The 24,347-nt window shown below is 38.4% G+C and overlaps 1 protein-coding gene across 12 annotated transcripts in view; it reads left to right on the forward strand.

Moving 5' to 3' along the window:
• The window catches only part of PDE4D (phosphodiesterase 4D), a 968,497-nt gene extending 945,456 nt beyond the window's left edge, over positions 1–23,041 (forward strand). For all 12 annotated transcript variants that reach the window (XM_069962734.1, XM_069962738.1, XM_069962735.1 and 9 more), the window contains 9 exons: positions 4,308–4,401; positions 8,173–8,345; positions 9,195–9,293; positions 9,458–9,622; positions 10,732–10,831; positions 13,786–13,940; positions 15,627–15,749; positions 16,977–17,159; positions 18,419–23,041. In XM_069962734.1, the coding sequence (XP_069818835.1) occupies positions 4,308–4,401; positions 8,173–8,345; positions 9,195–9,293; positions 9,458–9,622; positions 10,732–10,831; positions 13,786–13,940; positions 15,627–15,749; positions 16,977–17,159; positions 18,419–18,820 (1,494 nt within the window). In that variant the 3' untranslated portion in view covers positions 18,821–23,041. The remainder of the gene's footprint in view (positions 1–4,307; positions 4,402–8,172; positions 8,346–9,194; positions 9,294–9,457; positions 9,623–10,731; positions 10,832–13,785; positions 13,941–15,626; positions 15,750–16,976; positions 17,160–18,418) is intronic.
• The last annotated feature ends 1,306 nt before the right edge of the window (positions 23,042–24,347 follow it).

A 24,347-nucleotide genomic window follows, 5' to 3' on the forward strand; every position in this document is an offset into this window, starting at 1 on the left:
ACTATAAAGCTCTTCACTAAACACAAGCAAAATAGGTGGGCATCACACTAAATAACCAGAGTGCAGCAATAGTCACAATAGTCAAAGGAAAAACAGCATCTGCACACAAGGAGCGGCACATCCAAAAGTTACTTTATTAACAATAAGAAATATACAAAATACCAAAAACGAGCTGGATATGGGGGGCAAGCCTCCTTATCTGACCACATACAGGATAAAAACACTTAAAATGCACATACCTATGCCCCGCTTTCATCCAAAAGACTGACCCCCAACACAACATGGATCACTTCACAAGTAGGAAAAGCACCCCATGGCTTCATCAGGAGTGAGGAGATGGTCAAGTGTCATCATATTTATTTCAGAATTGATATTGTAAATAAGAGAAGACAGCACTTCCAAAGAGCTCCAAGTTTTATTATCACACCAGGATTGCAACGTTTCAATCTCAAGCAGTGAAAAGGCTATACCAGCCGAAATGTTGTGCGCCTGGTGTGATATTAAAACATGGAGCTCTTTGGAAGTGCTATCTTCTTCTCTTCTACCATCCTCTTCTAATTAACTCCAAGAAGGATACGTGTAAAAAATATATTTTTATTTCTAATCATTAAGATATATAACATAACATGAAAAAGATACAAATATTTACAAAAGAGTCTCCAAACATAGGTCCGTAGTCAGTGGGAGGTTTGTAGGGCTGTCATGTCTTAGCTGGAGGGAATTCTGTATATGTTCACAGATAACAATGCCACGTCCAGTATCATTCACAGACAGTACCGTCAGTGCCTCCTGATCAATTAGAACCAATAGTAGAGGTGATCAAACTACCACCGGACAGTTACCAAACCATGATCATCTAGTTTAGAACTGTCCCAGGGTGAACAGACCGGCCAATCGAGCCCAACGCGTTTCAGTATCAAATGTCGGATACGTCATCAGGGGCTAAACGGTCATAGCGTCATATACGTCATAGATTTGACCAGATAAATAAGACATCACATAAACACATAATGCATAGCTAGTTATATATGCCAGTAATTTATATGTGTGTGATGCTAATATTGGAGCGCTGCTGTGTCCTGTACTCACTGTACCAATCGTCCGGGTGACCAACAGATATTTATCCCACCGTACGTGACTGATTGCGGGTATCTGTCATGCTCAAAAGTCAGCCTGGGTACAGACTCACATCTAGGACCAGTAAACAGCCAGCGCTTCCTAAGGAGACATGCTCCCGTCCTCCTGTTTCTGCGGAGTCTCGGGAGTACACCCGAGACTCCGCAGAAACAGGAGGACGGGAGCATGTCTCCTTAGGAAGCGCTGGCTGTTTACTGGTCCTAGATGTGAGTCTGTACCCAGGCTGACTTTTGAGCATGACAGATACCCGCAATCAGTCACGTACGGTGGGATAAATATCTGTTGGTCACCCGGACGATTGGTACAGTGAGTACAGGACACAGCAGCGCTCCAATATTAGCATCACACACATATAAATTACTGGCATATATAACTAGCTATGCATTATGTGTTTATGTGATGTCTTATTTATCTGGTCAAATCTATGACGTATATGACGCTATGACCGTTTAGCCCCTGATGACGTATCCGACATTTGATACTGAAACGCGTTGGGCTCGATTGGCCGGTCTGTTCACCCTGGGACAGTTCTAAACTAGATGATCATGGTTTGGTAACTGTCCGGTGGTAGTTTGATCACCTCTACTATTGGTTCTAATTGATCAGGAGGCACTGACGGTACTGTCTGTGAATGATACTGGACGTGGCATTGTTATCTGTGAACATATACAGAATTCCCTCCAGCTAAGACATGACAGCCCTACAAACCTCCCACTGACTACGGACCTATGTTTGGAGACTCTTTTGTAAATATTTGTATCTTTTTCATGTTATGTTATATATCTTAATGATTAGAAATAAAAATATATTTTTTACACGTATCCTTCTTGGAGTTAATTGTATTTAAGCGTAAGGATAAAACTATTGTGGGGCTGGTGTACCCGATACTACACTATTTTTTGATACCATCCTCTTCTACCATCCTGGGCCCAGTTTGGTGAGACGTGCACCCACCCATACAATTTGCTGCATTCTGTGCTGCTGTAAGCTATCTGTGTTCAAGACTTGGTATTGTAGGCACAACCCGCTAATAAAATGACATATCATGTCCCCAGAAGAGTGGGATTCTTTGCGTATGCTGGGCGCCATGTTGGATCTAATTGCGCATGCACTGGGTGAACGTACACTAGAGGCAGTAAGCCAGTTAGAGGGCTTCAAGAAAACTGCATCCTTTCCCATCAGAAATCATGTATCAGATCCTCTTACCAACAGCATTTCATGTATAGACTTCGGCACCATGTCAAACGCAACCAGACGTGTGCCAAGTCAGTCTACGGCGACATATGAGACGTAACTACGCATGCACTGAATCAATATTCACTGAGGATTAGTATTCACAGAGCGTAATGATTCTAATAGGAGGCATTGGAAAAGTAACATCATGTACTACATTATGAACACCGATACTTACCCAAAAGGATTTATAGAGCATGACAACCCCAAGTAAACTATGTATATAAATATCATGATTATACGGATGTCATGATAACCATAAACGTAGCTATCCCCCTTTATTGTAAATAAAGTAACTTGTCTAAAATCTAGTCTCCCTTCCTATAACTGTAATTCATACAGTAGAGTATATGGCTCCATCCTACTATAACCCACAGCCCAGTATGGAGAATGAGGATATTAATCCTCTGCCTTGGTGACACTTAATCTTACTGCTCTGTCTCCTACAAATGTCTGTGCAATATTTCTTCTGTTATAGTGTATTACAGATCATTACCCCTCATCCAAATAATGGAAGACAACTGCATGTCTACTCATGAACTCTATTAATGGTGGAGCATTAGACACACAGTAGTGGATAACTTAAAGTTGTTCTTTAAAGGGGTACTCCAGCAAAAATTATTTTGTAGCAGAAGCTACAATGAAAGTGATCTATAGCACCTAACAAGCTAATGCCATCCTCTCCTTTCTCCACCTAGAATGAGGTTCATTAAGAATTTTGGTGAAATAATGTGTAGATTAGCCATAATGTGAACTATTTATTGGAACAGTCTTGATTTAAAGTGGAATACTTTAAGTTCTAGTCCTTACAAATAAATGCATTGTTGATGTTTTAGTGACTATATTTTTACAGAGAAACCTCTCCAAAAGGAGTCTTTTATTGTAGTTTTGGATGGTATTCTAGATAAGGTTTTAATTTATTTACAATTCTTGGTTATTGCATTGCTGTCTGCAAAGTGGAACATCCTCACAGGTTCATGTTGCCCATCTATCTGATCACTTATGCAGTAGATGTGTCCACCCTTACCTTTCCAAATTTAGTTAAGGAGTACAGTTTCTTGTGGTATAAGTTCAACATAGTATTGTGTTGTTCTAGAAAAACTCTCAATAGACTGCAATTAACATCAAAATCACATATATCCTATATATCTTTGGACACAGTATTGAAAAATCATGTGTTTGTTTCTAAGCCAGCAATCTCCTGATACACACTAGGATATACTGAGCCAAGAGAAGGGTGGGGAAGGACACACGTGTAGGATAAGTCTAGTCCTCATTCAGACACCATATTTCATGCTAACATGTTACAAAAAGTTCTTATATACTGTATAGTAGTTTTCATTACAAACCAGCTTAACCAGACCACCACCACCTCCCCTCCACCCCTAAGCAGCATGGTGGCAGAGGATGGCGGAAGTCTTACTTTCAGGGAATGCCTTATTTTCAGGAGGATGCCTTATTTTAAGCTATCCTTTAAATCCTCCACTATTCCTTATTTTTGGAGAATGTCTTATTTTCAGGGAAACAGGTTAGACCATTGCAGGAACTGACCTGACACTTTTGGTCACCACTTCCATAGACATTATTGGAAAATAATCCAAGAATGTGTAAACCAGTCAATAATGACATGTCAATAATGACATATGGCATTGGCTTTACCAATTTACCAATTTATCAATGAAAATGCATTGTGGTTCAGCGGAATCATGAAATGCAATAAATGTATAATTGATGGAAGAAACCATTGGTGGTAGATATTAGTGTGAAGCCATGCAGCTGAAATTTGGCCTAAGCATGAGTGTCTAACGTATCTAAGCAAGATGCAGCAAGTTTGTCATCGTTTGCGCCATTTTTATAACTTGGTACAGTTGCGTGATGTATGTCATGAGAATTTGCTTATATATATTTATTCACTGCTCTCCTTATTTATTTTACAGTTCAAGAGAATGCTCAATCGGGAGCTCACCCATCTATCAGAGATGAGCCGGTCGGGAAACCAAGTTTCGGAATATATTTCAAACACCTTTTTAGGTAAGAGAAGCAGTCTTTTTCTCCCTATACCCACATAGTGCCAGGCAGGAGACATAAGGCCTGTACCTGCCGTTACATAACAGAGACTTATGTCACATGCAGAGGAGATTTTACTCAAGCTCTCCTTTGTTTTTGTCTCTTCCTGGTAATTGGTGTCCCTGTAATTCCCTATGCATTGATGTGTTTGTGGGTTGCTGTGCAGAGCGTTATATCCAGGACTTTGTGCGTCAGCATCACGTATTAACCTCTTCACCTCTGGAATACTCAGTGGTGTGTTTTGTATGCTGTTATGCAAAACGTCTCTCATGGAGAATAATAAGTAACATACAGGCAGCCATGGAGCAGACAAGATGTCCAATATGTGTGTGCAAAAATGTGTAAAAAATAAATGTCATTGATTAAATATCTGCTGCCAAAAGAATGAGGTTTTTTTTTCTATACATTTCTTAGTCTTGTTTGCAGCACACATTTGCATTGCATGCTGGGTTATGATTCAGGCAGGTAATAGTGCAATGAAGCGTTGGCATTCGCTGCCTGTAGGAGGGAGGCTTGATAAATGTGACACTGTCAACATCTGAGCAGAGAAAATACCCTGCGTCCAAACAGCCGCATAGAAGGTGGGGGGAGCAGAGGAATCCCCCTGCAATGTATAAACTTCAGCTTGGAAATCCCTCCAGGGCGTGACGGAAAGCTTCAAGGAGAATTCAATGTGATTTGCTTATTTCATAGACCTCCAGCAGACGTCTTCACCACAGTCTAAGGGGTCTTTAAAATATACAGCAGCAATAATATAGAACGCGCATGTGTGGCCAGCATTATATTCATTCTACATAGAGAATCAATGGAGCTCTTTATTCAGAGGACATTTGTCCTCAGTTCTTGGGATCAATTGGATTATGTTTCTTTGCCTGTACCCTACCCAAAGGGGGTTACCCCAGGTAAACACCAGTGACCTATCATTAGGATAGGCCTTTAATGTTTCACCAGTGGAAGTCCAACCATCTTAATAGAAAGAATGGGGACTGAATGAAGATTAATTGCATTCTGCTCACTGAATCAAGCACACATTAATGACACATTGATGACCTATCCAAAAATAATATATATTCTTAGGAGATGCCTTTCATCAGTTGCTATTAGAGGAGGTTAAATCATTACTGTGAACAACTAGGTAGCAAGACCTTGCGCCCCACATCTCACATTTAATAGCCAAAGCCATTTGAAAACATCTACAGTAGAGATGAGCAAACTTGCCAAAAGTTTGGGTTTGCACGAACCGGGACGATCGGTATTTGAATCTGTCCATGGCTGTCCTCGGGCTGCATCCACCTTCTCCAGGCAGTGGGATTCAAATGCTGATTGTTTGGGTTCATGCAAACCCGAACTTTAGTCAGGTTTGCTCATCTGTAATCTACAGCATATGTGACAATGTACTCTAGTGTATTGGTTGGTCAATGTTATGTAGGGACTGTATGGTTGTATTATTTTAGCACTATATTGAAACAATGACATGTGGCATTTATAGAAGATTCTGCCCCAACCAGCCTAAGACGGCACACTTTTATTCTGCCCCAACCAAGGCTGCCCCCTCCTAGTCTGGCCCAACAAACCTAAGACTGCCCCCTCCTATTCTGCCCCGACCAAGACTGCTCCCTCCTATTCTGCCCCAACCAAGACTGCTCCCTCCTGTTCTGCCCCAATCTAGAACTGCCCCCTTCCTATGGTTATAAGTAGGTTTTCCTGCAGTTCTTCAGAGAACTGTGTTTGTCTTGATAAAAAGTGGTTTTGTAGAAAGACCCAGTACTATTTGGGGTTGATGGCGTAGGTTTGTCTAAACCACACTGTCCATAATCCAGGGAGATTGAGGGAGAATTGAGTTCTCCTTTCTTAGGTAAAAGAAATTAGAATTCATAACCTGTAGTCTGATCATTTAATGCTGAGCCAGCAAAATAGTAAAATAAAACGATTAGTCTATAAGCTACGGAACACCATGCCCTGCCACGTACACAGGTGTCTTTTAAACACAGCAGTTTTGTCAATGAAGGAACCTTGTGATTGAGGAGCATTGTGTTTATGTGAATGAATCAGATCTGGCTTTGTTTTATTCAAGCTCAGCTTTCATCTTGGCCATGCAGGATGCATAACTAATGGGTTCTTTCTACTTGGCTGAATCATTTTTGTTGGGGGAGCACTAGGGAATCCCATGGAGTGTAACAGCAGATGTGAGCTCTTTGAGACATGTTTGTGCTTCTGCATGGCTTGACCTGACACTCATATTTAGGACTTTCCCTTTTGATCTGTCTGAACTGTGTGCATCTGCCTGAAATGATAAGTATCAAAGCTTGCCCCAGCGCTGAATTATATTCCAATTATTTCAGTAGGATATATGGGCTTCTCCTGTTTTGCCTATTATTGTGCTGCACAGGAATATTTTTGTATCCTATACCTTTTGTAGCCCTCCATTATTGTTATAATTAAGTGGCTATACAGTCCAGATTCCAGGCACAGTCAGCTTGATAACCTACATTGTATGATAGTGTCTAAAAATATATGCTCAAGACTAAATAGAAACAAGATAGAAAAAAAAAACTCTGCTGGTTCATATTCTTAAAGTGCTATGCCACCTTATTTTAGATTAACCTTGTTTTAGAGGTTCATCCAGAATGGGGCCCTGGAATTTAAAGGGCTATCTATTGAAGAATGTTATGTTTATTTATTCACACATAAATATATTTTATTATAAACACATTTATGTATTTATCTAATTGACTGGTGAAAATAATTTTGTTATTTACATACTATGGTACCACCTGGTGTTCAATGAGTAAAACAATGTTATGTCCACCTACTTAGCTGTGTGCCAGTGGACACACATGCTCAGTCACTCTCAGTCATGTCTCAAGAGAAATCTCTTTCTGCTTGTAAGGATTATAAAGCTGGGTTGAAAAGTAAGAAGAGACTATAGTTTCAGCTGTCGTGGGGGGGGGGGGGGGGGGGGGCAACTCATTCTATCTCAAGCATTTATTCAATTACTCCTTTAAAGAGGGATCCACAAGTGATTTTAATCACCAGGGAGTTATTTCTTAAGAATAAGCAAATAGTTCAGAAAGAGAATTGCTGCATGGGTGATTATTCCCCAATATGGATGTATCCTAGGGAATGATATATGAGGTGCTCACCTGTTGGTGTTTAGCTATGAGACAACGCCATTAGAGGTGGAGTGCAGAGATATCAGGATGCCGTTACATCAAAGCCAACTCACCTGGGAGCAGTCTTTATACAAAGGAGCAGAGAGAATTCACAGGTACCCTGAAGAATACTGTCTGCATCTGGCTCAGTCCTGGTATAGCAGCTATCCAATCTACAGATTAAACTATAATAATATAAATAGCTGATATTTTATCACAAGAATGGACAGTTGGTTTCAATCCCAAATTATCTGTCACAAGTATCACAACTTCCCTGAAGCAGCACCACCACAGGTGAAAAGGAAGTATTACATAGTTCCCCATGGAATCAAGAGACTGTCTATGTAATACATGTTAGGTCCTCCAGACTGAGACATACTGCGGGGACTTTCCTATATGATAAATACTTTAGGTTTGGGAACATAAGGTTTCCCCCAAATTCTGAAGATTCCAAAATTAAGAAAGTATGGGTATACATTGAAGCCGATATGTCACATTATCCTAGCATACTGTACATCTGTCTATACATACCTTGACTTGGTGACCCAGCAAATAAACTATAAGTGTGCATGTTTCCATGTAGATAAACAACATGAAGTGGAAATGCCGACACAGGCCCAGAAAGAAAAGGAAAAAAAGAAGAGGCCCATGTCGCAGATAAGCGGGGTGAAGAAACTAATGCACAGCTCTAGTCTGACTAATTCAAATATTCCAAGGTTTGGAGTAAAAAGTGAAAACGAAGAATCTCTAGCTAAGGTGAGACATTGCATTCATGTCTAATATTGCATAATTGTATATACCTCTGTTTTTTCCTAACAAGAAATAGTTCCCTGTACAGCCATCTTTAGCTTAAGGTTTATGGGCAACTTAGCTGTTAAGAGATAGAGGGAAGGAGATTAGTCAATATATAAATAAGAAATATGACTTGGAGCCTTTTATGAAGCTAATATTGGCTATCCTACTGATATATATATATATATATATATATATATATATATATATATATATATATATATAGCCAGTTACATTGAAAAGGAATTATGTTAGAGCAAGAGAAGCTAATTGATAGTTTTTTAGGAAAAGTTCCAGTATGAATTGTTGTCTATTTGTGTAAATCTCTGCTCATTCTGTGCAAAGTAGTGAAGTGGGTGGTCCTCAGGGATTGACAGCGCTGCCCACTTGGTTACTTACACCTAAATGAGCCGAGATTTACATAAACAAATAAGAAATGATACTGGACATTTTATCATAAAACTATATCAATCTGCTTGAATTCTCCTGCTCTATAACATTCTGCCTGCAGATTGGACGGCATATGTACTGTATAATGACAGGTTCCCTTTTATTCCTTTTTTCTGTGCGTCTTAATAGCTATTTTTATTCATTTTTAATATTTTTGGCAGTACAACATCCTTCAAATGCATGGTGGTAATTAATTCATGGCATCCTCCTACTCACCATGTGTTCTTTGAACGATCAGCAATGATGGCACTAACAGAATGTTCCAAGCTGTGTGTACCAAATCTCTAGCTGAGAGAAATTGAGAAATGAATTTTGTGGCCAATCCAAAAATGATAATCATGCTCTGCTTTTTTTTCCTCTTAGGAACTTGAAGATGTGAACAAATGGGGCCTTAACATTTTTAAAGTAGCTGAATATTCTGGAAACCGACCTCTCACAGTCGTCATACATACAATATTTCAGGTAGGGATTTTGTTTATTGTGTATTTAAAATTTTTATTTTATGGTGAATTCATGAATGTATTTAAAAAAAATAATGTTATACAATATCCAAGAAAGCAAGCTATTCTTAGATGTACTCCCTTTTTTTGTTTTAATGAATTTTTTTTTTTTTCATTTTCCTACAGGAACGAGATCTGTTGAAGACCTTTAAAATACCAGTAGACACATTAATAACGTACTTAATGACTCTAGAAGATCACTATCACGCTGATGTAGCTTACCATAATAATATACATGCAGCGGATGTTGCCCAGTCTACTCATGTGCTGCTATCGACCCCTGCTTTGGAGGTAAAAACTTTGAGGGGAAAATTTTAATTTAAAATTTTTTAGCACTATGCTGTTTATGTGTAAAGTTTTTTGCCTATTACTTTAATATCATATTTTTATAATAACTAGATGTCTGAAATAGTTACACATTCCCTGTATAATTGTAGGGTTAAATAAAAGAAAACTATGGCCTCCTGTTCCACTAAAGATATCCAGTTTAAGTTTAGAAAACAAGTTATTGAGTCGTTTGGGAGATTGTCGTGGCATGCTCTGTGACACTGGCACTGCTTGCTGTGTAGGAAGTGAGAAGTGGGGGACCCCATCATTCATTGTCAATGTTTGCTCTTGTGTGTTCTTCCGCTAAAGGTCTCCATACCCCTTCAATAATTGACTGCCCAATGATAGTTAAGCTGTCAGTTATCACTCCATCGGGACACTGCCCTCATCACACCCAGGAATGTTTGGCAGCCGAACAATCCTGTGTTTTCTATGGGAAGGCGAGGGTTAAGAGAGCTCCGGCTGCGGCTTTCTGAGAACAAAGGGGGTGGACAGTGATTTTTCATCACGTCCAACCTTTATCTCCACTGACATCATCTGTCGGTGGTCACTTCGGAGAGCTCCATACACCTTATACCAACAACCGAACCCGCTGCAAGTGGTGGGTACGGCTGACAAAAAGTATAAGGTGTATGGGGACCTTTTATTTTAATAGAGGAGTTGCTGCTTACTCTTGTATTATTAGGTTTAGCTTATGAACAATAGGCTTCCCTTGGTTAAAGATACAATTTTACCATTTAATTTCCTGTATATTCAAAGTAGTTACAGCTCTACATTAGTTAAAATAGCAGACACAAAGGAGTAAGCATTCACTTTAAGGTTGATACACACAGGATGCACCATAGTTTCATATTTTAATAGTTTGCAGATAGAGGAGAGGGTTGTAAAGGAAAACTCTTTTGGAGCCCATTCTGTTCCAACCCTATTACTCTAAATAAAGAAAACTGCAGCTAAAGAGGGGTTTATATTAGTGTACGTTCCCTATCACCTCCGTCTTCTCCGTTAACATATCACCTGTTTGTTCAGCTGTTGGGAAAATTGATTTATTGACTTTTATGTTGTTTTTATTTTAGGCTGTTTTTACAGATCTGGAAATTCTTGCTGCAATCTTTGCAAGTGCAATACACGATGTTGATCACCCTGGAGTTTCTAACCAGTTTTTAATCAACACAAGTAAGTTGTTATCATTATTCTTGAAGACTTTCAAAAGTAAATAAAAACATTCTGTATAATAAAATGTAAAAGCAAAAAAGGAAACATGTACTCTGTGTACTATTCCATGGGCTATTTGTGCTTTTTGTTTTTATGTGTTTTTTTTCTTAAATACAACTAAACAGTCTTGTTTTCTTTACCATAGAAACAAGGACAAACTATTTACCTTCTCAAGTTAGAAAAACAAGTTATTGACTTATATGGGAGAGTGTTGTGGGCATGCTCTGTCATATGTCTAGTGCTTGTGTAGGAAGTGGAGGACCTTATCTATTGTTTTAAATGGTGGATCCTTTCTTATCTGCCTCCAACTTTTGTTGTAGCCCTGTTCTCTGATGAGAATATGATGACTAATGTTTACACTCCCCAGTGTAAACAAAACAGGCTAAAAAAACTATCAGTTGTAAACATGAAGTGTTCTTCCATTGCAGGCATATGAATTTTTTTATATAGCTAGTGATGTGAGGGAAAAAAGAAAAAAAAATACTAAATGTTTTTAAAAATATATTTGAGAAAACCTTGAGTGGAATAGGTCATTTTCTGAGAATCGATACTGTTTAATACTTGACCTTTAACTCATCACAACCTGCTGACCTCTGGGCTAAGATGTGGTGCTCCTGGGGCTTAAGAATGGGTGGAATACAGTGTTTGTGGCATTTTGTGTTCCGTGAACCTAAATATAATTCTTGGATTTTGACTGCGTGCTTAGTAACCAGAGGGATACCCTAGAGTGCACAAATCAATGTGATGACTCATCTTGCAAATGAGTAGAATGAATGTCAGAGAGGAGTGCTGTACTCTAGCATATCATGTACTGTGTTCACATCCTTAACCTCTTCACATTGTATGTGTTGATTTGTTGCGTACTTTCTGTGTGTACAAAGTACATGATGTTTATAGGGTTCATTTTATCCAGTCTACTCATTTTTGTTTCATATCAAATTGTAGAAAAATTTACAAAAAAAATTGTGCAATCAAAAATTCTTTAGGAGTATCTGGACTTAGATATATATGATTTGTTATGTCAATGAATTTTCCTTGATTGGTTTTATGATTTTTAATTAGCTAAATGATTAGGTTATAACTTTGAATACCAATACATTATTATAAATATTATAATTTGTCAACATTTTATTTTGAATTAAAGGAGAAGTCTGGCCTCCCTTTTTTTTTTTTTAAAAGGCAGGGACGTAGGGGAAAGTAACAAAGAGTATTAACTCACCTCTTCCCGTGCCTTTTCAGCGCTGGATCGCTCCTTCGGAAACCCCGACGGGCTCCAGACCTTCGGCACTGCACACATCATGACCCTGCTGATGGACAGGCCACCCAGCCAGTCAGTTACCGCTCCAGTCACTGATTGGCTGAGCGGTCTCTCCAACACCCGGGATAGGCATTTTCCCTCGAGTCATGACATCATCACAACTCGGGGGAAAATGCCTTCCGGCGAGGGTTTCGCAGTCGGTTCCGATGCTGCGGGCACAGGGAGAGGAAAGTTAGGACTTGTTAGTACATTCCCCCCTGCCAGCTGCCCTTTTTTGAAAATGGACCTCTCCTTTAATTAAATTATAATTTTTGATGCTATGAACTGGTTACTAGATTAAGATAACATGCTCTGTCCCTATGCCATGCTCCTTAAAATGGCTGACTGATCAGAGTATGAACTGCCTTTAAAATCCCGGTACAGCCTGATGGCATTAAAACGGTGTTCTGATGTAAATGAACGTGTCCCCTATTCACAGGATATGTGTTTAAGATTGCTGGAGACTTCTTTGGGGCCCTGACTACTTTACTACTTTGTTTTGAATAGAGATGAGCACAACTCGAGCCATAGGCTGTATCCATGTTTTCCTGGACTCCCTAGGGCTGCATCCAACTTCTTCAGTCACTGGTATTCAAATGCTGCATGATCAGACTCCAGCAAGCTGGCGTTGCGCTCATCTCCCTTAGAGATTAAATTGAGCTACTCATTCGCTAACCTCCCGCTTTATTCAAAACAAAGTTTGGGCCGCATTTTGGAGTTTGCATAGAAGGCACAATCTCATACTTATACCTTATCCTGTGAATAAGTTAATTTAAGTCTGAATACCACTTTTTTCCCAAGACTTTCATACTGATACTCTCTATTCTATAATCAATATAAGATCAATAATGATCCAACTTCTGGGAACACTGTGATGAGCACTGCAGCACCTTGTTTACCAGGCACATCTTTGTATGTTGTGTTGGACCTGAATGGACATGAGCTGCAGTATCCGGCACAACCGGGATCCTGGTTTCTTCAGTGAGCTGATTGAGTATCCTGTCTGTAGACCAATTAAAAACCATATAGACAATAACATTTCATTAAACTTTAATTACAAGGTCCATACAGAAGTATTATCTAACTTATTATATGATAATGTTATATATCTTTATTTGTGGGATAAGTATGGTCATTAGGAATATTCTGTTGATTTCCAAGAAACAATCTGTTCACTGCTTTAGAATGTGTCACAAGTCCGTAGAGATAACTCTTTGTTCTATAATGGATTACTAATCCATTGCAGTAGACATATTAACGTGGAAAGTGTAGCTTCATCACTTCATACCAAGAAGCTCAGCTGTCAATCACAGTGAACGGTAAAAGTAAGGTATTGGCATGGGTCAAGGCTTCTGTAAAAGGGGCCAAGGCTGGCAGCATGCCCGGACCAGTGTGATTAAAGCTTCTGTTCCTTGATTCACTTAGAGTAATAAACACATGACATGACAGCTATCAGTTATCACGTCAGACCTGTCCTTATTTATATGGATTCACGCTGCTTCATTGTGGTTCAGGCAGTCATAGCCTATAAGTAACATAGGCAAGCTTAAGACATTTTTTTCCCCCTTAAGTACCCTGTGTTCTGTCTCTTAACACGGATCCTTGATTTTCTTTCCAGACTCAGAATTAGCCTTGATGTACAATGACTCATCGGTTCTGGAGAACCACCATTTAGCTGTGGGTTTCAAGCTGCTACAAGAAGAGAACTGTGACATTTTCCAGAACTTGACCAAAAAGCAGAGACAATCATTACGGAAAATGGTCATTGACATAGTGAGTACACATTGTCATCCGACAACTTGTTCACATTCTGTTTGTTCCTCTATGTAGGTGATATTGTTAGTAATGATAAATTGTCGTACCAAAGGATCTCTTATTCTAGTAAATTGGGCACAAGTCAGCTGACGTACAGAAGACTATGATGCAGTTAGGCCTTTCTCCAGCAGGCGCTAAAATTCAGTAGAGACTCTTTGTCATCTAACCCCTATAAAAGTGTGAATGCCCACGCCCTTGTTTTACCATAAGTATAACACATGGTCACTTTATTAAAACCATATGGTAATGTCAAAGATAGCCAAGGACTGTACTTGTTTACCTTTGGTGGTACCATTCTTTAAAGCTGCAGTGCACATACTCACCCACCACTTCATTCAAATAGGGGATGCCGTTCTCATGCTTGGTGGGGTTTCCCCCAATCACACACTTAACTAACCAATCTAACCACTAGCATTAGCAGTAGCTGTTTGAGATGGAGTATGTTGGTCTTAGCTCCCTTGATCCCAGGTTTTGGTGAGCTTCCGTCAAGGCTCTATGGATGGAGTTATCCTTTACTTTTGCGCATTATATTACAGGACACTTATGCTAGGAATCGGTGGAGCTTTTACCATAATGTGATAACTAGTTGTCAGAATATGTGCATAAAAAGATATAAATTGATTAAAATGTAGCTAGAGAATAGTTGTGGTGTTCTCTCTTTATGGATGGGTTGCCCTATGTTCACGTGTTATGTATTAAAATTCAATACAGTATAGATTATTTTTCGTCAGTGTTTTACACCATCTGGTCTGAAATTGGTCTCAGCATGCCCATTGCATTCTAGAATGGATATCCACAGTGGCCTCAGACTCCTAGGCCGCCTGCTTCTGTCCTCCAGTATATTTTACATTCTCACTCTTTCCTTAGTAACTAAAATAGTCTCCGTCTTGTGAAAAGGTGTAACAGGCGAGAAATTTTCTTCCTACTTGCAAGAACATTTCTTGTCTTCTGTGGGCTGTATTTAGAAACGAGACGGAGGAATTTGTATTTCTTTTGTATATGAACCCCTTTTTATACCCACAGATGTCTGACATTTATTATGGGCAATACCATTGATTGTTCAGCACAGTATACGTCCTTTTAAGACAGATATGCTTGTTCTGACACTTGTAAAGTGTACTTCTAATTTTTACCTTTTGGTGGCACATGGGAATATCACCTAAAGTGTAGAATACTGCTTGTCAGTGATTCTTATAGGAGAATCTGCTAGAAACACAAAATCATTCACACATTCCTGGCCCATTTTCTTTCCCTAACAATCTGAGATCTGCTGGTAATTTCCATGACCTATTTGTGGTGAGATGATCTGCAGAATCCTCTAGTTTTCCATTGTTACCTTGGTTGCTGTCTCTGCCATTTTTCATGGCCAGCCTTATTGTGTATTCCTCAGCGTAGCAGTAAGACAGGACTGGTACATTTCTGACATCTTAACAAATGACAAGCATACTGAGCTCAGTATCTGCCCTTAGGACTTCAGGACTAATTTTGGCATTTCACTTGGGGTGCGGGAAAACAGATTCTCCACTAAAAACAACATAGAGTCCGACCGAAGCAGCTTTATTAGGACTCTGCTATGTGTGGATATAATTCTTAAATATATGTCTGTGTATGGTTTAGTAATGAGACTTGTGTTCTGTCTTCTAGGTGCTTGCCACAGACATGTCAAAGCATATGAATTTACTAGCCGATTTAAAAACAATGGTTGAAACCAAGAAGGTCACAAGTTCGGGAGTACTTCTTCTCGACAACTATTCAGATAGGATACAGGTGATGTACCATAATAATACAAATAATTGATTTTCATCCTGAACTTAAGTGACTTCAATCTCCTTATGCTTCCAATGCCTAACTGGGAGGACTGTATAGAATGGATAACAGATAGGAATGTTTGTGACCACATCTGTACACTTTATCTTTATGTCATACTGGTGGTCATCCAGATTGAAAGTCAAGTTGTTGCTAGATAACCTAACACAACCTATAGTATACAGTAAGGGGACTTAAATTAGACCAGAGGAAGAAAAAAAATAAAATAAATATATACATATATATATATATATATATATATATATATATATATATATATATATTTCTGTGCTCTCCATAGGGTCGCCATCTCAGACAACAATATCATACTGCATGGACAAGCTCTTCACAGGGAAGGGGAATTACAGTTACTGATGATGATTATACAGCTCCTGTCACATACCTATAATGGATTTGATGACAGTTCAGGCATTCTGACTGTATAGATATGGTCTCTTATCTAAGTTAATGATTTGTAGAAATGAAGACTATTAGTGGGTCTGGCTTTGGCTGCTCATGTGATGCTATGCTGACTAGAGATGCACGAACCTTGAGCATGCGCAGGTTCATCTGTACCTGAATGCTTTGCATTTGATTACCAGTGGCTGAAGAAGGTGGATGCAGCCCTAAGGCTTCCTGGAAATCATAAGTGCAGCCATTGGCTGTATCCATGTTTTCCAGGACACCCTAGGGCTGCATGCAACCTTTTTAGCTACTGGTAATCAAATGCAAAGCATTCAGGTACAGATGAACCTGCGCATGCTCAAGATTCACTCATGTTTAATGCTGACACAATATGGGATTGATAGCCAATTTGAAAGGGAGAGTTCCATAGATAGACACTTTGGCATAGTGTACAGCAAAAAACACATATAAACACTAGATCAGTGTGTAGAATATACACTTTATAGTGGAACAAACAACTGTAAAGTCACTTTGTTGCAAATGGTGGTTGAAGTTCATTCTTTTATTTTTCTCTTAAGAAATATTACTAGACCAAAAAATATTGTATGCAGTGTAAGTGCGATAAAGCTATACGGTTTCCTTATTTATTAAGCTCTGACTTAAGCAGCACAACATGACTGTTCTAGATGGCTCTTCACAGCTAAGGAAAGTGTAAATGAAACAGAAGTGTTGTGCCTCCTGTGTAATAACACAGCAGGTGACGGTGTTTTATGTCTATTTTAGGTTCTGCAGAATATGGTGCATTGTGCGGATCTCAGTAATCCAACCAAACCACTGCAGCTATACCGAACTTGGACAGACCGGATCATGGAGGAGTTCTTCAGGCAAGGAGACCGGGAAAGAGAGCGAGGCATGGAAATAAGCCCCATGTGTGATAAGCACAATGCATCTGTCGAGAAATCACAGGTACTGTTTGATTCACTATATTTAGCTTATTCTGTAGGACTTGCGTTCCTGAAATCACTGTGATCACTACTGGTCAGATGATGATATTTATGTTTCATTGTGATGGAGAGCTATATAGAAAATACAAGAGTTAACAGTAGGAATGGCATTTATATTAAGAAACTGCAGCAGAATCTACTCTAGAAAACTTCATTTCTTGAACCAAAGCAGAGAACTAATGAAAAGGAAAAGCTGATCACTAGAGTACCTTTATAATAAAGATAAGTTTTATATTCAAGACAACCTCTCAAATGTCAAAATGACTCCTTTATTGTAATGGGAATTCTCTCCATTCTGACTCAGAGGTAGATCCGACAGAGGTAGATCTGTGGCATCAATGTGCCTTAAAGGGGTTATCCAGTTCTACAAAAACATGGCCACATTCTTTCAGAGACAACACGACTCTTGTCTCCAGTTCAGGTGTGGTTTGCAATTAAGCTCCATTCACTTCAATGGAACTGAGCAGCAAAACCTCGCCCAAGCTGGAGACAAGAGTGGGGCTGTCTCTGGAAGAAAGTGGTCATGTTTTTGTAGTGCTGGATAACCCATTTAAATGAGGTGGGTGTCCAGGTTCACAAAATGTTTAATATGTGGCTGAAGACAAGATAAAAATAAAAAAATAAATGATACTCACCAGCCCAGTTCCCTGCAGCTCCTGTTCCAGCATCTTTTGGACCCCATTTTTCACCGTTTGTCCCTGCTTCCAAGATAAGTTATCAGCAGCTGCCTGCTCAGCCGTTCACTGGCTGCTACACTATGCCACCTCAGTCAATGATTGGCTAAATGTGCAAGTCCTGCTGAAACATCTCACCGCAGGAACAGGTGGTGAAAGTGAGGGATAGGGAGGCACTTGAATGGGAGTAGCAGGGGACTGGGGAGAGTATCACTTTTTTATCACTATTTTTACACTGTTCTCAGCCACCTATCAAAAAATTGTTTGCATCTGGACAGCCCCTTTATTTGGCATGTGGACAAGGGACATCTTTATTAGGCATGTATGTGGGATAGGGTGTCATAAAAGAACTGACAGTGTTATTGAGCTTATACAGTAGAATCAAAGGAAAGTTTGCTCAGAATTATTTTATAAAAATAGTTTGAAGAAAATTGAAGGAAAAATTAATTGTCAAACAAGTGCTCCTAATGGACTATTTATACATAGATGCTATTGTGCACATTAAAAATACCATGTGCATAACGCCTTTGCTTTGCTCTTTGTTTAGGTTGGGTTCATAGACTACATTGTTCATCCATTATGGGAGACATGGGCAGACCTTGTTCACCCAGATGCTCAAGATATTCTGGACACACTGGAGGACAACCGAGAGTGGTATCAAAGCACAATTCCCCAGAGTCCATCCCCTGCACCCGATGAGCAGGAAGAAGGGAGGCAAGGCCAAACCGAGAAATTCCAGTTTGAACTTACATTGGAAGAAGATGGGGAGTCAGACACAGAAAAGGACAGTGGGAGTCAAGTGGAAGAGGACACAAGTTGTAGTGACTCTAAGACCCTTTGTACCCAGGACTCAGAATCAACTGAAATCCCACTTGATGAACAAGTGGAAGAAGAGGAGAGTCAGACAGAACCTAGCGCACTAGAAGGAGAGCACTCACCAGACACGTAACAGTGTGAAAAGCTTTCTATTTTGATCTTTTTGAAGTTTTTTTGTTTTTTTTTAAAGGTTTCCAAAGTGCATGAAATGTGCCACAACCATGCTCACACCTCACTGTCATCTGCCAGGATATTTGTTGATCAAAATTGACCTAGTTTACTCAGTTTGGCACTCAGGAATTTTAACTGAAATTCATTTCACAGCATCGAGAAGTTAACAGGAAACTTTGGCAAACAAGTACATCACCTACCCGGAAAGTTTTAGTTTTTTTTTTTTTTATTATTGTTCGTTTGTTTTATGGACTGACAAGGCCGAGGAAGACCATGCGGCTACAAGAAGCAAACGGACACCAACAGCATTTATAAGAAAAAGGAGTTACAAAGTGCTCTCCTTTTTGTAAAATTATTCTTGTTTCGGAAAACACATTGTGGATGGCATAGCGTCAAGGCGAAAGGATGAGCTGTGGAGATTACATGATTTTCTAATTTTAAGTCTTCCTGATAAAATGACTGAAAACACTAAAAAAAAAAAAAAAAATCTGCCGCTCTTTGAGCTGCAACATACTCTGCATTTTGTACCATATGTAATACAAAGATTTTTTTTGTAGAGCTTACTTTTATTATTAAACATATTGAGGTATTCTATTTAAAAAAAATACTAAAAAAAAAAAAAAAAAAAAATCACAAATAGAAAAAACTTAAAAAGGTACATTCATCCGCCACTGATTTTTTTTTTCCAAAGAGTAACTTGCAAGTTTTCAGTACAAGTAATGTGCTACACTGGATGACTTCTCCAGGTTATGGATTTTTTTGCACCTTAGAATTTCATAGCAATTGATTGGACTGTAGAGATCCATTCTTTTTATATGCTTGTATCTTTCTTAAAGACACTGTCTTGCAGGAAACCCTTTCAGTACAACTTAGATTTTAATCCTCTTTTAATGTTCCGATTAGCACAGAAAGAATGCATTGGCCACTTTTCCATATATTGTGGTAGGTCATCTCCTTCATCATGTACAGGTTGCCCAGTCTCAATGTCTCGATCCTTACTACACTACAAATGAGGGAAACCATCATTTAATGGATTGTGTAATCAGTTGGTCCATCCCGTCAACCACTTGTATCTGTGAATCCGATGTTAATGCAAAGATGTTTCATGCTGAATGCCTTTAACTTTTATTGTCCTGATCTAATTGGCTTATGTGCAATATAATAGCAAGTTCAAATGTTCTGCATTACTGAGGAGTATATAGCTGCATCGCACACATGTACATGTATATACATGTATGTGTGTTTATTCATGTATGGTCACCAACAGTCAGCATCAAACTCGCCATTGTGCACCAAAACTCGCATCCCATGATACCATCTATATTGTATATTTAGAAGAAAAACAACTCTATATCTCTACCTGTGTAATGTAGCAGTGCTAAATAAGCGGCACTAGTAGCGAAGCTTATGGTTCTGCTAGAAAACATACGTTGAGTCCAAAATTATTTGTATGCTGTAAAAAAGTGCATCTACTTGCATGCAGAGTAATGTTGTTTATGTATAATCTTGGCCAAAAATATTTTTGACATAAAGTATTAAAAAAAAAAAAAAAAAAGACATGAAAAAAAGTTCTTTACAAAGGACTTCAGCCTTCGGTGTAGCCTTAAGTGTCTCTTACTTGTGTTTCACGCCTTTAGAATTTCTCATTCGGCAAGCGAATTTAGACAAGTCTCCTTTGCAGTTTTACCTCCAGCATCTATCTGCATAAATGCTTTGACTAGAAAAACCCACTGTGCTGTCTGATACGTAGGGATTTTCCATTCCACACATTACTCATCCTGTCGCTCACCTCCTGCCCATGGAGTGCCTGGAATGTAACAATGAATTAAAAAGAAAAAAAAAAAAGCAATATTATTTCCAAAAAATAAAGGTAGACCTGAAAGGGTTCACAACTGCACTAATGGAAATTGTTTCATACAACAAAACATCACCCCCCCCCCCTCTCATTAAGCATGCAAGAAAAAAAAAAGGAACACAAAAAAAAAGATCACACTCATCATTCATGGACAATCAGCGAGTATGAAAAACGAAAATACATTGTTTGGTCGATAAAGTTAATGCACTGTATAATCCTTTTCTTTCCTTTTTTTTCCTTCTATTTGCCAAAGTGTGCAGTCATTTTTTTCTTATTAACCGTATAAAAAGTGGCTTTTTATTTATATATATATATTTTTTTTTTTCTAACATAATTTTTTCTAATTTTTTTTTTTTTTTGCCATAAATTAAATTCAACCCTTTTGGTGCTGTATGGCAGCCATCTTTTTTTTTTTTAACATTTTTAAAAGCTTATTTTGAAGGTACAACATATTGTTTTCAAAGGAAAAAAAACTTGAATGAAATGGATTTACAGAGAGCCGTGTCAAAGTGCAAAGTGTTTTATTTTATTATTGTTATTATTATTATAAACATATTTATTACTTTTGTGCCATTCATAATTTTCCTCACCGGATGACCTTACCTGTAATACAGTCTTGTTTGTCTCTGTTTACAACCATGTATTTATTGTAATGTACATAATGTTAATTGTAAAATACCAGTTCTTATTATTATTATGACATCATCTGGAAACAGGTGGTGTTCTTATATCTTGAAACTCTTGGTGAGAGAATGAATATTCTGTATATTTACTCCTGTACATTTTTCTTCTGTATTATAATGTCACCTTAGAGCTTCTTTATGGAAAATCTGAAAAAAATAATCTGAAAAAAAAAAAAAAAAAATGCTATGGTAAATATAAAAGCTGCAGGTCTTTGGTCCCAGGGCTGTGCCTTAACTCTGAACTATATTTTAATGTGTTTTGCTGCATTTAGAAATGAGAGTTGAAGGAAAAGGCTGGGCATTTTCTTGAGATTTATTTTGTTGGTTTTAACCATGCACTTTTTTTATTTATTTCATACAAAGCTAGAAGTGAGGTCAATGCAGTTTTATTTAATTTCAGTTTATACATTATATAGCAGTGTAACTAAATGGGGTGCAGCAGTTGTGGTCGAACCTGGGCCCTGAAGCTCCCCAATAGTAAGAGATTAGAGAAGAGCGGTCTTACAGTATGTTCGTCCGAAGCCAAAACTGATCGCTTGGCTGTTGAATCCCGCTCTCTGGAAAAGATGGATGCAGCCCATGTTTTCTAGGCAGCCCTAGAACTGCATCCATCTTTTCCAGGCAATGGAGTGAAACAACCTAGCGATCGGGTTGGGCTTTGGCTGAACTTACTGTAAGTTTGTTCATCTCTTAAAGAGACTAGTACTACAATGTTAATTGAGGGTCCCTGTTACAAACTCTGCAAAGGAGCCCAGGAGCCCAGTTCCGCCACCATCATCATGCCAGGGTCTTGGATAGGTCACTGTTCAAAAACTTAGATGGAACCTGACAGTTGTTTCATGTTGCCGGAACCCCACACAGCATGAAACAGAGACAGGATATGGTAACATGACAAACTCATTATTATAGGTATGCCAGGAATGGCCAACTAGTCTTGGAGGTGGTCCCCACAGCCGCTATCTACCCTGCTGGCTTTGAGTGACACATCTCTCCCTATGCACAAAGTGAGAGAGATATGCCACTCAAGGCCGGCAGGGTGGGAGCATCCACTAGGGACTGCCAAAGTGACTAGTTACACCCTTCCCAGCTGCTTTTAAACCCACAGTCTCTTTGAAACACCTGTGCATTTAAGAGAAAATCATAGATTGTCGTGTTAGCGCACCGGTCTCTGATTTTTGATGCTCCTCGTTTGATGCCCATTAAGAGTGGGCCATAAAATTGAGACTATACTTAAATTTTTTTTGTAGATTTTTTTCGAATTCAGTAATTGTTTTTTTTTTTAAATATTATTATTTATGTAGATCCTTTTTCCACTTTCCCATTGTAAATTGCTGTTACAATTGTTACCCATATTGGACTGTAGATAATACTGGAAATGAGATAAGAACTAGAAGATGTATGAGATTTTCTGAAATTATTATTACCTATTTTCTAAAGTTTTGATCCCATTTTCATTTATTGGTAACAAATACAGAAAGTAAATGGGGGAATTTACCCTGGGAAAGTGGAGACACTCCTATACCTCACTTCCGAAGGCCCATTTAGTCATTCAAAAATATTTTTATGAAATTTAAATATAATTTTCAATATTTTTATATTTATTTGAATTTTATTTGCTTGTGCAAAGTGCCACACTTGCCACACACTAAGATATATATATATATATATATATATATGTATGTGTATATATATATATATATATATATATATATATATATATATATATATATATACACTCGCACACACACATATATATTTATATGTATGTGTACATGCAAACCTATATACTTTTCATATCTTCACATCACATTTAACATTGTTGCTCCTTCTGTTTTTTTCTTTGCATTATCCACCAAAGCAATATTTAATCTGTGCGTTCGTATGTATCCACATACAGTATATGTATATTATAGTAGGGTTAGCATAACCCGTTGTAGCAGTTTTTCAATATTGCTGTACTGCATGTATAGGAAGCGTCTCTGTTGGTCACGCTTCACAAAATAATGACACTAATACTAGTGGTCTAGTAATCCAAAGCTTATCTGTTTTGTAGAGAAAGTAATGTATAGCGTAGATACCATTGTACAGATATGTATATTTGCACTATTATTATGAAATAAATACACATATCTTCCTATAGATTATTTAAGCATCGGCACAGGGGGAATGGGAGAGGACTCCAGGGATGATATGACCACCTAGGGCTTACAGCCTTCGTAACAGTCATTCCCCTCCTACGTTACGTCTAAAACTGACTGTGTTGTTTTTGTACATTATATAGCATTGAAGCAACATAGTTTTCTGCCTCAAATGAAGGGTGTGTTTTAGTAGTCTAAGGCCACCCTATTATATTACGTAGGTTGTACAATCTGGTCATAGTTGGCTATGGAGCCAATTTGGCCAGTTGTCTTTATCCCATTCAACACCAGTTGTGCTTTTTTTGCCAGTGAAACCCTATTAGCACTGTATTATGTAATACAACACTAAGGAAATTCTATTTCATTCCATCGCTGCCCAGCCATCAAAGTCGGTGACTGTTCCGTGAAAGGGGAGATTCTTTTTCGTAGGTAATCAGAGCCTCCTTTTTGACACACAAACTGTAGATTTTAGCAGCCCTGGTCCAAAGGATTTTGATCGCTTTTCTTTTAAACCATATTTAAAAAAAGGGATTCTCAATCTACATAAGTCCTGCATCATTTATGTTTTTTTGTTTGTTTTCTTTTGTATTTTTTTTCTTCTACTCTTTGTTTTGGGTATGTCAGTACAATGGCATCCTGTGTGAACACTGCAATGTTTCTTAGCCTCTTTAACAGCCTATGGGATAGTACTGTACATCAATATCTTCATATAAAATTTTTATATGCAATGGAAATAAAAGCATGGGTTGGTTCTGCCTATCCTCTGTGTGTATGAGTCTTTGTTCAGGTGTAAAATTTGGTATAAGAAAACAC

Source organism: Dendropsophus ebraccatus, chromosome 3 (assembly GCF_027789765.1).
Source record: "Dendropsophus ebraccatus isolate aDenEbr1 chromosome 3, aDenEbr1.pat, whole genome shotgun sequence".
NCBI lineage: Eukaryota > Metazoa > Chordata > Amphibia > Anura > Hylidae > Dendropsophus > Dendropsophus ebraccatus.